Source organism: Gymnodraco acuticeps, unplaced genomic scaffold (genome assembly GCF_902827175.1).
Source record: "Gymnodraco acuticeps unplaced genomic scaffold, fGymAcu1.1, whole genome shotgun sequence".
In the NCBI taxonomy this organism is placed as follows: domain Eukaryota; kingdom Metazoa; phylum Chordata; class Actinopteri; order Perciformes; family Bathydraconidae; genus Gymnodraco; species Gymnodraco acuticeps.
Genome location: NW_022990966.1, coordinates 4477022 through 4493766, shown reverse-complemented (window position 1 = coordinate 4493766; position 16745 = coordinate 4477022). Strand labels below are relative to the sequence as shown.

Sequence of the window (16745 nt, the reverse complement as noted above, 5' to 3'; positions counted from 1 at the left end):
CAATTAATTAAGCGCTAACAAGTCCCATCAGACGGCGATGATTGATTTTTAAAAGGCTTGTTATTAATTTAGCAAATTACAAGAATCTCTGTGACCTTAATTGTTTTGCTTATAAGCTAAAGTAAGGATACTTTAAAAAGTGAAAAGAATAATATTGGATTTAGGCATTTCGCAGCCAAGTCTGACCTCAGACCTCCCTGAAGACCAATGTTAAAAAATACTTTGCTTGTTAGCTGAAAGGGACAAGCAACCTGAAGTAAAAAAGTATTGCTCTCATGTTAGTCATAAACAAGACACTGTTAATTAAAATAATATTTTGCATTGTTTTTTATTTTTTATGGAGAAATGGCACACATTTATAAAGGCTAAAATTACAGCAGAAACAAATGAAAGCAAGTTATTAAGGGTAACAATGACCCAATGAACTGTAAGTTTAAGTGTTCATAGCAGATCAATAATAATTTTTCCAGAACTTTTTTGACAATATATGGACCTCAAATGACATTGACGGTTATCTTATTTTGTGTCATAAAATCTTTTATTTAGAGCAATCTGAATCTAAAAAGCAATGCCAAATAACAATTTGATTGTACTAACTGCCATGAAAACTATGTATTTTAAAGTGCTAACTACCAACTTCGATAGCATTTCACCCTCTTCCTCCTTGCATATATATATTTGAATTATCCCCAAATGAAAAGATATCTTCAACATTTTGATTTGATATTTTAAAAAGTGTATTTTCTGTCTGCCTGTTGAGATCAGTGTCAGACAGACGTTATACACTCAGTGGTGCTGGTCAGACACACACCACAGTCACACCTCAGGGCCACGGGGTAGGTGTAGGTGGGGTCCACGGTGGGCTGGCAGTTTGGCAGCTTCACAGACACCAGGCGAGTCTCGTTGTAGGTACAGACACGCTGGTGGGACTCGATGAAGGGAGGGTCCAGGACGGGCTTCTGGAAATAGGAAAACAGAATTTAGGAACCTAAAATTGTGATGAAGTTCTTGATGATTGGCTATAGCCCATGACACATTTCAGGCAAATGTTTTTAGTTTTTGGTTGGCAGGGAAACGGGGGTTCAGGGGGAGTGGCTGTACCCGTAGAATAGAAAAAGGGGAAGTGACGTCTGACTCAGAGGTTACGCTGTAGCGTAGGTCTTATCCCTGAACGAATAAATTAAACTTTTTAGACTCACAGAAACAGAGGGATAGCCCGGTGACATAGCTACTGAATTTTACAAAGGAAAAATAATAAATCAATTCACTTTCAACATAAAATGTCTGTATTTTTTTTAACTCCAAATAATAAATCAGTACATCAAACAAACTCATGTCACAGACCATTTACCAGATAAACGTAACTCCAATACATACACAAACAAATAAGCCAAGTTAACTCACAAAACATCAATAAATCCTGGGGATTGACTGTGAGTGAGTGTGGGGGAGGGGAGAAGTCTTTTTTGTCCTTTGTCACTCAGTTTAGGAGTGTATTTCAGGGGATAAGGATGTGTGAAAGCAAAGTTGTAAAGTTCAGCTTTTCCAGTCCTCTGTGTGTGTGTGTGTGTGTGTGTGTGTGTGTGTGTGTGTGTGTGTGTGTGTGTGTGTGTGTGTGTGTGTGTGTGTGTGTGTGTGGTGCTAGAGGAGGAGAAATGATATTGGTGTAGTGAGAACCACTTATCTGAGGGTGACAGGCCAGAATAGCTCAATGGATTGCAGGGTTAACTTGGAAGGGGAAAGTTGAATGTTTCCCCAACAGCTCCTGGGTTCAGTGGCAAAAACTCCCAAAAAATAGCCTGATTCAGCTGATGAAGTCCTCAAGAATCCACTTTTCTCCTTGTTCGATTCCGACTTCCTTTTGCTTCTTTCTCCCTCTTTCGAATGACATGCTGTCCTCCTTTTAACAGCACACAGGTGCCAATCATTCTCTTGATTGTTTCCTCCAGTTTCTCTCAGGGGTGCTTGATTAGCCACTCCCTTTTTTCTCAGGGAATCTGGAGGAGTGGGTTTACTTTCTCCCTGTCCTGCTACAACGCAGCTGTGGAGTAGAACGTGTTGCCCACATTCTGTTACTGAGTTTAGGCTAGTTAGCTAGCAGGTTTATTGTTTTGGGTGCAGTCACTTTTGCCTCCACTTGCTGTTCAAATACATGTTGAAATAAAAAGTAAATCTGTTTACAGTTCTGTTTTATATGGGTGTAAGAAGAAGAAGAAGAAGAAGAAGAAGAAGAAGAAGAAGAAGAGAGAAGAAGAAAAGAAGAAGAATAAGAGAAGAAGAAGAGAAGAAGAAGGAAGAAGAAGAAGAAGAAGAAGAGAAGAGAAGAAAAAAGAAGAGAAAGAAGAAAAGGAAGAAGAAGAAGAAAAGAAGAGAAAGAAGAAAGAAGAAGAAGAAGAAGAAGAAGAAGAAGAAGAAGAAGAAAGAAGAAGAAAGAAGAAGAAAGAAGAAGAAGAAGAAGAAGAAGAAGAAGAAGAAGAAGAAGAAGAAGAAGAAGAAGAAGAATTGGGAGGGATGAAACCCTCTTTAATGGGCACACATGCAGAGCACACAGTGAAATGTGTTCTCTGCTTTTAACCCATCCAAGGCAAGGCAAGGCAAGGCAAGGCAAGGCAAGTTTATTTATATAGCACTTTTCAACACAAGGCAATTCAAAGTGCTTTACAAAAAATGAAAGAGATTAAGAAAATGGCAGTCAGAAAAAATACATGGATACAAGTTACAGTGCTGTCAATTAAACATTAAAAGAAAAAAGTACATGGATAAAAGTTACAGTGCAGTCTAAGATATGAATAGTTCAATTAAAAGCAGCGACAAAAAGAAAAGTCTTCAGCCTGGATTTAAAAGTAGTCAGAGTTGCAGCGGACCTGCAGGTTTCTGGGAGTTTGTTCCAGATATTTGGAGCATAATAACTGAACGCTGCTTTACCGTGTTTAGTTCTGACTCTGGGGACAGAAAGCTGACCAGTCCCTGAAGACCTGAGAGATCTGGATGGTTCATAATTTAGCAGGAGGTCAGAAATGTATTTTGGGCCTAAACCATTCAGTGCTTTATAAACCAGCAGCAGTATTTTGAAATCTATTCTGTGACACACAGGAAGCCAGTGTAAAGACTTCAGAACAGGAGTGATGTGATCCACTTTCTTAGTGTTAGTGAGGACTCGAGCAGCAGCGTTCTGAATTAGCTGCAGCTTCCTAATAGATTTTTTAGTGAGACCTGTGAAGACACCATTGCAGTAGTCCAGTCTACTGAAGATAAAAGCATGGACAAGTTTTTCCAAATCCTGCTGTGACATTAGTCTTTTAATCCTAGATATATTCTTTAGGTGATAGTAGGCTGATTTAGTAACAGTTTTAATGTGACTGTTGAAACTCAGGTCAGAGTCCATGACTACACCTAGATTTCTGGCTTTATCTGTTGTTTTGAACATTGCACACTGAAGCTCAGCGCTAACTTTTATACGTTCTGCCTTGGCTCCAAAAACCATTACCTCAGTTTTATCTTTGTTTAATTGGAGAAAGTTCTGACACATCCAGTCATTGATTTGTTCAATGCACTTACTCAGTGTTTGAATTGGAGCATAGTCTCCTGGTGAAATTGTTACGTAAATTTGTGTGTCATCTGCATAGCTATGGTAACTTATTTTGTTGTTCTTCATTATCTGAGCCAGTGGTAGCATGTAGATGTTAAAGAGAAGAGGCCCCAAGATGGAGCCTTGAGGAACCCCACATGTCATATTTGTCAACTCAGATGTGTATTTACCTATAGAAACAAAGTTGTTTCTGTCCTTTAAGTAGGATTCAAACCAATTCAGAACTGTTTCCGAAAGTCCCACCCAGTTTTCCAGTCGGTCTAGTAATATGCTGTGGTCAACAGTGTCAAACGCAGCACTGAGATCTAATAATACTAACACTGAAGTTCTGCCACTGTCTGTGTTTAAGTGGATGTCATTAAAGACCTTTACAAGAGCAGTCTCAGTGCTGTGGTTTGGACGAAAGCCTGACTGGAACACATCAAAACAGTCATTTAAATGCAAGAAATTACTCAACTGTTGAAAAACAACTTTTTCAATGATTTTACCTAGAAATGGGAGGTTTGATATGGGCCTGTAATTGTTCATTACTGAAGCATCTAGATTATTCTTTTTTAAGAGCGGTTTAATGACTGCAGTTTTCAGGGCCTGTGGAAAAATACCTGAGTGAAGAGATTTGTTTACTATATGAAGTAGATCTGAGGCCATGCAAGGCAAAACATCTTTGAAAAATCCTGTTGGAATAATATCAAGGCAGCAGGAGGAGGATTTCAGAAGTTGAATAATGTCCTCTAGGTTTTTATCATTAATCTGATGGAATTGTGTCATGATGTCTGAATTGATGTTAAGTGGAGATAGGGACAACACATTTACTGTTCCTGATGCAGAGGCACTGACTGCTTGTCTGATTTTCTGAATTTTGTCAGTGAAAAAGGAGGCAAAATCATTGCACGCCCTGGTGGATAGAAATTCAGAGGCTACTGACACTGGGGGGTTAGTTAGTCTGTCGACGGTAGCAAACAGGGCACGTGCGTTGTTTTTGTTTTTGGTAATGATGTCAGAGAAGAACGATTGTCGTGCGTTTTTCAATTCCAAATTATAGAGGCCAAGTCTCTCTTTATAGATTTCAAAGTGAACCTGGAGATTTGTTTTTCGCCACCTGCGTTCAGCTTTTCGACATTCTCTTTTTTCTGTTTTCACGGTCATGGCCTTTCTCCATGGAGATATTTTCTTGCCAGACACTTCCTTTACCTTAGTTGGAGCAATGGCATCTATAACATTTTTAATTTTTGAATTAAAATGATCTACTAGCTCATTTACTGAGATGTTGGCAGGGGCAAGTGTGGAAGAGAAATTCTGAGTAAACATTTCCCTAGTGTTTTCAGTTAAATATCGCTTTGTGGTTACCTCTTTTTGAACATTTTTGTGAACAGAAATAGAGCTCTCAAAGAAAACACAGGAATGGTCAGAGAGTGCAACATCAGTCACCACAACCTTAGAGATATTCAGACCCTTTGAGATAATTAAGTCCAGAGTGTGCCCCTTATTGTGCGTGGGCTCCGTCACATGCTGAGTCAGTCCATAGCTATCAAGAACACAAAACAGTTCTTTAGCCCCTCTGTCCTGGGGGTTGTCAACATGGATGTTAAAATCACCAACAATGACTAGACGGTCAAAGTCAATACACACTATAGACAGCAGTTCAGTAAAGTCATCAAAAAAGCTTGCACAGTATTTGGGTGGTCTATAGATATTTAGGAACAGAGCTCGAGAGGAGCATTTCAGCTGAAGGGCCACATATTCAAAAGAATCAAAGTTTCCATAAGATGTCTTCCTGCATTGAATGGAATCATTGAACAGAATAGCAACTCCACCCCCTTTCTTATGCATTCTTTCCTGACTCATAAAACTGAAGTTGGGAGGGGTTGATTCGATAAGAACAGCTGCACTGTTATTTTGTTCAATCCAAGTTTCTGTTAAAAACATAAAATCGAGATTGTGCTCAGTGATAAAATCATTGATTAAAAATGTTTTTCCTGCTAAAGACCTGACATTTAATAAAGCTAGTTTAAGTTTGTTAAACACACTATCAGTCATGTTTTTTGTAACAAGCTGTGGCTGACATGCAATCACTGCTAAATTAGATACACTCACACAAACGTTTGAGCGCTTCCTGTTTCTATGATTCACCGCTCTTAATCTATTACCTATCAACACAGATATCGGCAAAGCTACTGGCAGGCAGGGCCCCGACATGTCCTTGAAAGAGTTGAGAGTGCCATACGCCCTTGAGCCTGGACCCATCACATATCAGTAAGAGTTTGTTGTGTTTTGTACACACACATCCTTATCAGGCTTCGGAGACTGCAGAAGCCCCCTCGAAGGGAGGGGAGGTGGTCGACGTAGGCACGGTGATGGAGACGGGCTAGATGGTGCGGGGGTAGAGGACATGCTGCCAGGGGGGGGAGGTGGTTGACGTAGGCGCGGTGATGAGGACGGGGGAGATGGTGCGCGTCTCCGCGGTGATTTTGGTGGGCGTCGTTGAGGAGCGGGGGTAAAGGACATGGTGCCAGCCCTGCGTATCGCCTTCGTTTGGTCTTTGAACTCCAGGAAGGAATCGGTGCCAACCCTCTGTATCTCCTTTGTGTGTTCATCGATCTCCAGGAGGGTGGGCGAGGGTGAAAGGGTGAACGGAGTATCCTCAAAGGCGTTGACAGGGGGGGGGGGCAGTGGAGACTCCTCCATGTGTCTCATATGTCTCCCATAATCAGAACATTCCTCATGCGGGTGCAGTGATAATTCTTCAGGGTTTTCTGCGTGATGTGTTGTGTCTTTCTCGTGTTTTGATTCCTCCTGCCGCTTGTCCTTGGCAGAGGGAACAGATTGATGACGCAGGCAGTTGAATATGTTAGAGATAAACAATTTCACTCCTGACTTGTTCAGGCAAACTCCATTTGCCTTGAAAAGATGTCTGCGATCCCAGAAAAAGTTAAAATTGTCAATAAAATGAACAGAATGGTCAGTACAGACAGTTGAAAGCCACGTGTTCAGTGCAAACAATCTGCTGAATCTCTCCACTCCTCTTCTGACTGGCGGTAGAGGGCCACTGATGAACACCTCTGCATTTAGAGAGCTGGCAGTTTCCAACAAACATTTAAAGTCTTCTTTCAGCACTTCTGACTGTTGTTTCACAACATCATTTGTTCCAATGTGCAGTACCACATTCTTCACAGTCGGATGTTCAGCCCCAATATGCAGGATCTTCTCAGCCAAGTCAGAGACCACATCCTTGGGAAAACAGAGTACTTTGGTGTTGTTCTTATTACACAGACCTTTTACATCTCTTACAGCAGAGTCACCCACAATCAGAGTTTCAGGCCCAGTCGTTAGCTTTCCCTCTAGCCTTTTACTTTTAGAGTAGCTATTGGTCCTTACCCTGCTGCGTGAAGAGGACAGGTTATCCAGGTCATCAGATCTCCGGTTCTCGGTCAGCGGAGCGTATCTGTTCTGGATTGGCACACTTGGTGGTTTAGGAGGATTGTTTGTAATTCTCCCTTTAGCAGCTGTCCACGGCTGTTTCCTAGTATGAATAGGGGTTGAAGAGGCGCTCTTCCTGGGTGATAACAATGCAGGCCAGCCGGTCGCATCACAGATTTCGGAGCTCTGGGCTCTGCCTGTTATCCGTCCTCCCAAATCCCATGGAAGTGATTTACTCTTAGGCTTTGCACCCAGAGAGTTCCAGGGAGGACTACCACTTGTAGATTTATTACCCGGTACACAGCCCTCCTGTTCCTTGGAATCTTTGTAGCTGCTAACTAGCTGTGAGTTAGCATACCCTTCTCCATTACTTAGCAACACTGGTAAAGTTGTGTCATTCCCACGACATAGTCCATTCACTTCCACGTTAACTTCCAACCGTTGCATTTTCATTTCCAACACAGCCATCTTCTGTATAAGTTTCTGGAAGTCATCTGTAGAGAACGGAGGCATTTTGCTACCAACTAGCTTAAGCTAAATAGCAGTAGCCTACCAGGCTTTAGCTGTTGCTAGGCCACGCTATTGTAAGACTGACGTCGTCGTAAAAATGTTGAAATATGGCTGAAACCCTCCGTCTATTTACGAAGATGAACTGTCCCAGTGATAAGTTAATGTCCAGGAGCCGCTGCTCGAAGTTTTCAGAGAATAAGAATAGGAAAATCAGCATAAAAAGTAAGCAGAGGCAAGAGCAAGCAGAAAAGCGTCTGCACTGTAAGAAAGATAAGCAAGCATCCAAGTACCAGGAGTCTAGTACTAGGAGCAGTGGGCAGCTATTGTACAGCGCCCGGGGAGCAATGGGAGTGAGGGGGGAAGGGGGATGTCCGGTGCCTTGCTCAAGGGCACCACGGCAGGGCAGGAGGTGAACTGGGACCTCTCCAAGTAGAAGTCCACACTCAAAATGTAGGTCTGGTCGGGGACTTGAACCGGCGACCCTACGGCTCACAGTCCAAGCCCCTACTGACTGCCATAGATTTAGTCCCTAATTTTGCTCTCAAAGTGCACCAGATTGATGCATTTAACTTCAACATTTAAAAAAATCTCTTCCCTGGGGAGCATGCCCCCGGACCCCCCTAGAGGAGGTGATCGAGGTCCACCACCTGCCCACACCCCCTGTTAAATTGTCTCACCCACATTGAGGATGATTTTCATTGGCCCATGTTTTATTCCATGCGTCAAGTCAGGCAAATTGGGTCCAAATGTTATTGCATCAATGATCTGTTAACATTAAAATCACTAAATATATGCTGTAACTATTTTGCTTAGGCAACTCAAGGGCTCAGGTAATGTGATTACTATATGAATAATGGTCCAAAATAACATTAAATGCATAGGGTTTTTTGTTAAGTAACATACTTTCGTCGCCGGCCGGCCAATACATGCCGCGCATTAAGTGGGCCTGTCTGTCAATGAATCCCCGGCACACTTTTTCCCCCCAGTCCGCCCCTGCCTAATACATTTGTTAGTTCAGGTTAGAAGACGTCAAGTCTTTATTTATACACCCTAATTTGCTTCTATAGGGGCCAGCTAACATCTGTACAGCATTCAACACCCTCTGTCCTTTACCACCAACAAACAAACAATTATTCTTGACTAAGTCTGAGTCATTACGTTCCTGAATTTGCATGCTTGCAGAGTACTTAGCTAACAATACAAATTTATGAGGATTCATGGGATGTAGTGAAACCTTAAAAATGGAACCTGTACTGTTTTGAAAGTTGCTCAAGTTTATTGTGTTGCTGTTGTGTATCTTAAGACCCAACAAGCACATTGAATATGTGGTTTTGCATTCTTCTTATTCTCCTTTTTATTCACCCCCTGCATTGCTTGTATGTATCATATCACTGCCAAACTCATGGCATTCATGTTCATTCTTATGCAAAATGTAAGTGTATAAAATAATTGTAGGGCCCCATTCGTCCAAACAACGTGTTCAGAAACATCACCAGGTTCCTTTAATGAGTATTTTCTAACTACAAACCAACCTTTAGTTTCTCAACAGTAGCTTGGCATGGAAACACCTTATCCCCCTTATTAGACTTTTCATTTTTAATAAAGTATTTTGCTAAGCTTCTCATTATTTGCACATCACTAATTTGGCAGTGAACCTCCGTTTTGCTATAAGCTGTGTTTGTAAAGAGATTTGTGACACATCTGCAAAGCCTCTATTAATTGCTTGTGGGTTTGGTATTCCAGGAATTTAATATTTTTCTGCGGAAAGTTTGCCATTATCTTGATGCGCAGAAGATGATTTTGTGAATCCTGAAGCTGGGTGTAATAAGAGACTGTTCTGCAACTCCTGACCACCTATTAGTCCTACAGACATGTCTTTAAACTGAGACATTGACTCCCTGCAGTGTGTGCTGACCACTCTGAGCGGCAGAGCAGATTTAAAAAAAGCTTTTCCTCCCTAAGGGGATCTAAAGAGAATCACAAAATGACTTTTGGAGTCTCCTAATACCTCCTGCCACTCAATACAATATCTGAGATAAAATTTGAGATTTCACAGCATTTTTTTGTAATCATTATGCGTTGGCTTATAAAAATCCAATTGTGTCATTTATGCACTTGAGGCATTGTTAAGGAAACCGCTGCTGTCACTTCAATCTCCGGATTGCACACTGCTTTCCATCCTGGCAGAACGCTAACTCGATTTCAGCACACTTTCCTCCTGCATTCTTAAGCAAGATGCATACTTCACACAGCCTCCCATTACTAGGAGACAACAATAAGATCAGTTACAGTTATTATAAAAATAGAATGTATTGTTTTTCGGAATCAAATGCATATAGATCTCTCTATCTGTTCCTCTATCTATTTATCTATCTATCTGTGTTAATTCACCATCTCCACCCTCCCTGCGGAGGATGGAGATGAACAAGTTTCTCCATGGGGATCTCACATCCCTCTGTATTTGCCTCTCTGTCTGATGTCTGTCTGAGTGGCAGAATCTTCATTCAATCCATCATCATCTTCTTCTTTTTTTCTTCAAATGTAATCCATGCAAACAGCACAAACACACTAATGTCTGTCCTATAAAGTTGTCAGTTGTGTGTGTGTGTGTGTGTGTGTGTGTGTGTGTGTGTGTGTGCGTGCGTGCGTGCGTGTGTGTGTGTGTGTGTGTGTGTGTGTGTGTGTGTGTGTGTGTGTGTGTGTAGCACAGCAGCTACCTCCCTGCCACTCACCTCCCAGGTCTCACAGCGCCCCCAGCAGGCGTCGGTGGTGATGTGCAGCCCCCCGCAGCCGGGCTTTTTGGCCTGGAAGGTGAATTCCCGGACGGCACATCCAATGAAGTGCCGCAGGTTGACGGCTGACGCCCGGTGCAGGGAGTGTGGCTGCAGGGAGACGCAGAGCAGGAACCAGCACAGCACCAGGCCAGGCCTCCTCAGGGTGAGAGAAGAGATGCAGCAAAACATGAAGACCTTTTACAGTGTTTTCATATGTGAAGGCAGAAATAAATTGAAGGAGGATTCTGTAACCCTCAGGCTTAAAGAATGGGCATAGAAGGGCACAAAATGTCAATAACCTGCGCAAGGACACTAAAGCAGGGCATAGAATCAATCTCAAACAGCTCAAGGTCCAGGATAGTTATATTTCATGGCTTTTGAAACCACATAGTATTCTGAGGTCTGTTATGTCACTGTGAAGGGGTCTTATTCAAGATGTCTTACCTACTCCCCTAGCTCAATTATTTGAATTATTTATATGACAAGAATTCTACATTTATTCCAATTTTATATTAATAAGAGATGTTTATTGTTAGATTGTGTTCAGGCAAATTCAAGGAACATGGACCTCGGTTGAACTTGGGCTCCTTTCTCTGAAGCCAGACTGCACCTTGTGCTGTTTAATAAGAGATCATCTGACTTTCCTGACTCTAATTCCCATCTTGATGTGAACAACACAGAACATTTGACTCATCAGGACATCTAATACAAGACCAGGAGCATCTAAGGGTGTCTTTTTTCATATCAGAAGAAACAATGCCAGTCTGAAAAATGGTCCCATGTCAGGCAAACACATTATGAAGTGAGTACTTTCTTAAATATATTTCAATGCATGTAGCAGATTATTGAAATATAACAAAACCTATAAATAACTGTTGTATTTAAAATAGAAATAAGGATATGTAGAGCTTTTTGTCATATCAACATATGGACAATAAATGGAGTTGAGAGTAAATGGTCCATTTTAAACAAGTTTTCAGGACGTCTGATCTATTTTGCTTAAAAATTGAATAGTTTGAGTCCAATGTTGACCTTTGAACAGCAGTAAAAAATATGCTAGACCTTTTGATCATCTCACATTTAGAATGATATTTGCAAATCACAGTACAATCCAATGACTGAGCTCTTTCAATCTATTGAAGAAGAACAGAGGAACAACAGGGTAAAACTGGACTCCATTATAATGCAGTTAAACTGAATTCACTCACCATTGTGACTTCTTCTGTTGCAGGGTCATCTCACCTGTGACTTACAAATCTAGTGACAGTTGAATATAAGCTACAAAATATAATGACACACTCAAGGTTAATAAGTTAGTTGGTACTATTCTCTCTGTTTTAGTACCGGGCCTGCAGTATCCTCTCTGAAGTTTCTCTCTCTCAGTGTGGGTGGCTAACACCTTGTCCCTGTATGCTCCTCAGACCAGAACCACCTGCTAATGGATCTGACAGCACAAAATCAGGGCTTTTTATTATCCGTGCCCGGCCAATCAGAGGCTGAAGTCCTCACCTCAGTCTTTCTCTTCCCCCCTGACCCCCTTAAATCCCCCGGAGGCCCTTCTACCTGTCGCTGCCCATCAGCAGCTCATCACTCCATTAGCTTGATTAGGGAAAAGAGTGCCCTTTTGTTCATAGTCATTGAAACGGAAGAGCGGGGAACAACATATTCAAACACAGCGCCTACCTGTGTCTACTCTCAATCATCCGCACTCAATTAGCTGGCTCCAGACAGAGACCCAGCTCCTGTTCTCACATGCACACTGCGATGACTTCACCCTTGAGCTCCAACACTTTGTATCCCACTTTTCATTATGTCTTTTTTTATTGCCAGTGACATTTCCTCACACACAGAGCTGGCTATTACTCATTCAGTGTCCTGCAGGCATGGTAAAGCTTCACTTAAGACAGAAAGGATGTATCAAGTCCTCGCAGGAGACAATGACAAGAGGAGGAGAGAGGAAGGGGAAGAATTGATTTGGGTGAGTAAGCAGCTCATCAAGAAATTACCATCGTGCAGAGGAGAGGGCCTGCGGGCAGCGTGTGGAGCCAGCGGAGCAGAACTGCTATCAAGTAGTTCAGGAAATTAATCTTTAAAAGTAAAGTTTAAAGTTGAGGCTAAGCAATTAAAGTTAGATTAGAGAGGAATATTGAATAAGACGAGTCGGGGACAGGTTCACAGTCCTCTCAGACACCCTGCCCTCCTCACTATCAGGAAGAATTACCCATGTGGAGGATATTATTAAACAATGTGCAGGGAGTGAATTAACAGAATGCGTGTAATTGGATAACAGTGGTGATTACAACGAGGTTAATTGTTATCCAGTACAAAGAGGGTAAGCTTGGATTTCCACACTCTATCTCTTTGGCTATTATTATTTTTGTATATTAACTTTTATGGGGAAATCCTTCTCGTAATTAAACCCATATGGCTTTTTTTTATTATTATTCTGAGCCCAGTGACTTGCATAAAGGCAATTTCTGGATTCCTCATCTTTTTGACCTAGTAAAACTGCACAGTGGCCTGGAAGATGTCAGTTATACTAAACAGCTCATAACGAAACAGAAAAATAAATATCATGAAAGCTCTGTCAGCTTTACTCATAAATAAAGACTTCAACACTGACATTGTTTTGCTTTTACCTGCAGACATCATCTGCCCAGCAGTAACATTATGTCCTGCCTTTGCTAAAAGGAGGGGAGGCCACCTTATTAAATAACTATAGGCCAATCTCTAAGTTGTCAGTTCTGGCTAAGGTTCTTGAACGCTTAGTGAGTGAACAGGTAAATGTGTTTTTATGTACAAATGATATCCTGTCTAAACATCAGTCAGGCTTCAGAAAACAACACAGCACCATCACTGCCACAATGAAAGTGGTGAATGATGTGGCGAGTATTTTAGATAATAAGCAGAGTTGTGCAGCTCTATTTATTGACCTTTCAAAAGCGTTTGTCACCGTCGATCATCACATTTTAAAGCAGAGGCTAGCCAGTATAGGCATGTCCAGCCATGCAGTAGGGTGGTTTGTAAACTACCTCTCTGAAAGGTCCCAATGTGTTCATTTTTGATGGGCTGTCTTCTGAGTGGTTGAACATTGCAAATGGTGTTCCTCAAGGTTCTGTTTTAGGTCCACTTTTATTCTCCATCGACATCAACAGTTTAGGTGAAAATGTGGATGAAGCTACTTTACATTTTTATGCGGATGATACCGTGATGTAGGTCCCTCCATTAAGGAGGCTGGTGTTAAATTACAGGCTGTTTTTAACATTCTTCAGACTCAGCTCTCTGAACTAAAGCTTCTTTTAAATGTTGAGAAAACCAAGGTAATGCTCTTTTCTAAAGCTAAAAAGACACCAGAGCCTGTTTTAGATATTGTAACTATGCAAGGAATAAAACTTGAAGTGGTTACCTGTTACAAATACCTTGGTATCTGGCTTGATGATTGTCTCACTTTTAAACTTCATGTCAATAACCTGCTTAAAAAGCTGAGGGTTAGGCTAGGTTTCTTCTACAGGAACAAGTCCTGTTTCTTGCTTGAGGCCAGGAAAAGGCTAGTCACTGTGACCTTTTTACCTGTGCTGGACTATGGTGATCTGATGTATATGAATGCACCTGCCAATTGCCTGGTCAAGTTAGATGCTGCGTATCACAGTGCACTGAGATTTGTGACAAACTGTAAAGCATTAACCCATCACTGTACCCTGTATGCAAGGGCTGGTTTGCTTTCACTAACTATACGGAGGCTCAGTCACTGGTACATTTTAATATACAAAGCCATGTTAGGGAAACTTCCATCTTATATCTGCTCCCTGATCTCACGGAAAATTGTAAGTGGCTACTGCCTGAGATCGAATGCTGTGGTTTTATTAAATGTGCCAACTGCTAGGACTGTCTTAGGGAAGACAGCTTTTAGATGCGCAGCTCCTCTGTCTTGGAATAGTCTGCAAATTAAATGGAAACTGAACAATCTGGTGCCACTAAATGTTTTTAAAGCTCGGTTGGATGCTAGTCAATCGGAAGCTATTGGTACCTGTTTATGTGGATAATTATGTAAATGATGCTGTATGATGTCCTTTTGTTGTTCTATTATGTTTTTATGTTTCATGTGGAACTACTTGAGCAGGTCTCCCTTGAAAAAGAGATCAATGATCTCAATGGGATTCATCTGTATAAATAAAGGTTTGAAATTAAATGAAATGAACATGATGTTGTGCTGACCTCTGCTGTTTAGTAATGATTCTCACCAAAGACCTAAGCGAAAACACAGGAAAAAAACATAGACTGTGTATATAAAATACCCAATAATGATCAATTATTCATGGCTCAATGAACACAAGTATAGACATATTATAGGCAAATACATTGCTGTCTAACATGAGGTGATATCAATATAGGTTAAACAACCAGGGACCCGGTTGCTTCCTCTGTTGATGATTTCAAATCTCTAATGCAGGGGTGGGGAACCTTTTTCCTCTCAAGGGCCATTTCAATTTTTTCAACATCCTCCGAGGGCCGTACAAATTATTGACGTCTGCTTAAAAATACTAAAATCACAGCCCATTCATTTGGCCTTTCTTTCATGCTGTGCAAAGAAAAAGCAACCTCTTAATCCAGATATTTTACCATGACTCGCGCGTGCACGATTGTGGCATGACCACCAAAACAGAAAGATATAGACACAAGATGTGTGCAATTTAGTATCCTATCCATGTGAATATGATTTAAGTGGGGGGGAAGTGAAAAGCATCAATCTGGTGCACTTTGAGAGCAACATTAAGAGATCTATGGATACATCTCTCAACACCCAGAAACAGAACTGTAAGCAGATTTCCTTTTTCTTTATGGATATTTTACAAATCACTCCCCTTTCAAACTGTATTCTTGTTTATTAATAACAACTTTTTTTTACTGTCATATAGTATTTTATACCTGTTTACTGTATTCTCTTATTTTTTGTATAACTATAATGATCATATAAAGATGTGCCTTTACCTCACTGGTTGGAGAAAAAGCTTCTTATATTCGTTAGCATAGCTAGCTAACCAGATGCTAATAACAACAGTTATTGACTATATGATCAGTATGACAGATGAACAGATCGCCACTGGGCTTACAACTAAAGACACAGCCACGCAAAACTGCGGCATGTGTACGGCTCCTTATGGGTACTGACATTTGTGATGTCCCGGCCCGGAGCAGCGTTCTGGTGCTCTGCTCTCCGGCAGCTCTAAACCCCTGTCGGACGAGACATATACCACGTGATGACACGTTAGGCTCGTGTTGTGTTCAAGGACCCTGACCTTGGCCAGGAAAAACAGGCACTCGCTTGTTTAATTCTTTTGCGGTCTAGATTTCTTATTTTTTTTTCTTTTTTGCGTGAGTTATCTCGAGGGCCGTATCAAATTGTCTCGCGGGCCGTATTCGGCCCGGGGGCCGAAGGTTCCCCACCCCTGCTCTAATGTTATCCACACCACTTGTATTGTGTTGTCCTTATATTTTCGGCCTTTCTGTCCATAACTGACTTGATTGATACATCTTGGATAATAAAAAAATCATCTGTCAGGACACTGGAGCTCTTAATAAAGTTTAAAATGTTTGTTTTATTGAAAATACCTGTTATGTACAATCTGCAAAATGTGTAAGATCGTGCAAATCAAGAGCTTAAACGTATTTACGTTTAATTTTTTTTTAAATACACTAGCCTATTCGTTGTTATTTACAATTAATTATTTATGTTTCTCTTAAATGTAAAGACGTACATTTTGGAAAAATATAAAATGCATACACTTGTATGTCCATTTTTACAAAACTTTTTAGATGCATCTTTTATTTGTATCTTTATATTTTTGTTGTACATCTTTTGCTTGTGGATTTTATAAAGGATGTATACAGCCAGCAACAAGTTTACAGACTGGTTTATCCCACACCCTTACAAAAAGGCTGCTTTTAATTTATTTAATGTGATTTGCATTTATTCGTGTCTAATAAACGAGTATGTAGTTGAATTTATTTTCCTAATTGTAATAGTTTTACTTTTTCTAATAGGCTATTTTAACTCCCACTCCCATTTAATTTCACATTTCACTTACCTGGCTGTCTTGTTTTTAGTGCGAAGTGCGAAGTTTACGGTGATGACTCCCGCAGACATTTGCCAGGCTTAACGTTTCGAAAATGCATGTACATTTGTGCAAAGTGTGACAATTATAGGTTTCAGTTGATTCAGTAGTTCCTCGGAAACCCCTTTAAAGTATTCTAACGTTTGAGCACTGAAGTTAGCAACGTTTTGTTTGATAACTAGTAACCAGTTAGCAAGTGATATCGAGAAAATGTAGCTAATGTTAGCAGTCACTGGCCTACCCTCTTTTCGGCGACGGGAGTACATATCACATTACCGAAGTAATGTAAAGTATAATCTCTGTACACGATGTCTACAAAGATAACATTAAATATTTTGTAAC

At 40.9% G+C, this 16745-nt stretch overlaps 1 protein-coding gene across 4 annotated transcripts; it reads right to left on the bottom strand.

Moving 5' to 3' along the window:
- Positions 1–328: 328 nt before the first annotated feature.
- gphb5 (glycoprotein hormone subunit beta 5) lies at positions 329–15599 on the bottom strand. 4 transcript variants are annotated; one of them, XM_034235459.1, is made up of 3 exons: positions 15461–15599; positions 10249–10447; positions 329–959 (listed from the first exon to the last, which is right to left on the bottom strand). In XM_034235459.1, coding segments are annotated over exons 1-3 (393 nt in total). In that variant the 5' UTR covers positions 15463–15599; the 3' UTR covers positions 329–767. The 4 variants fall into 4 exon arrangements, with proteins under 4 accessions (XP_034091350.1, XP_034091351.1, XP_034091348.1 ...); XM_034235460.1 differs by having other exon boundaries at positions 10249–10444; XM_034235457.1 differs by lacking the exon at positions 15461–15599 and adding an exon at positions 11499–11762 and having other exon boundaries at positions 10249–10444.
- Between the last annotated feature and the right edge of the window lie 1146 nt (positions 15600–16745).

Bases quoted from the DNA above. Each gene is read 5' to 3' on its own strand.
- gphb5 (XM_034235457.1), bottom strand. From the start codon at position 11,527: ATGACCCTGCAACAGAAGAAGTCACAATG. The intron at 10,445-11,498 runs GTGAGTGAATTC...CACCCTGAGGAG, and splicing joins CAACAGAAGAAGTCACAATG to GCCTGGCCTGGTGCTGTGCT. The intron at 960-10,248 runs GTGAGTGGCAGG...TCCTATTTCCAG, and splicing joins GGCGCTGTGAGACCTGGGAG to AAGCCCGTCCTGGACCCTCC.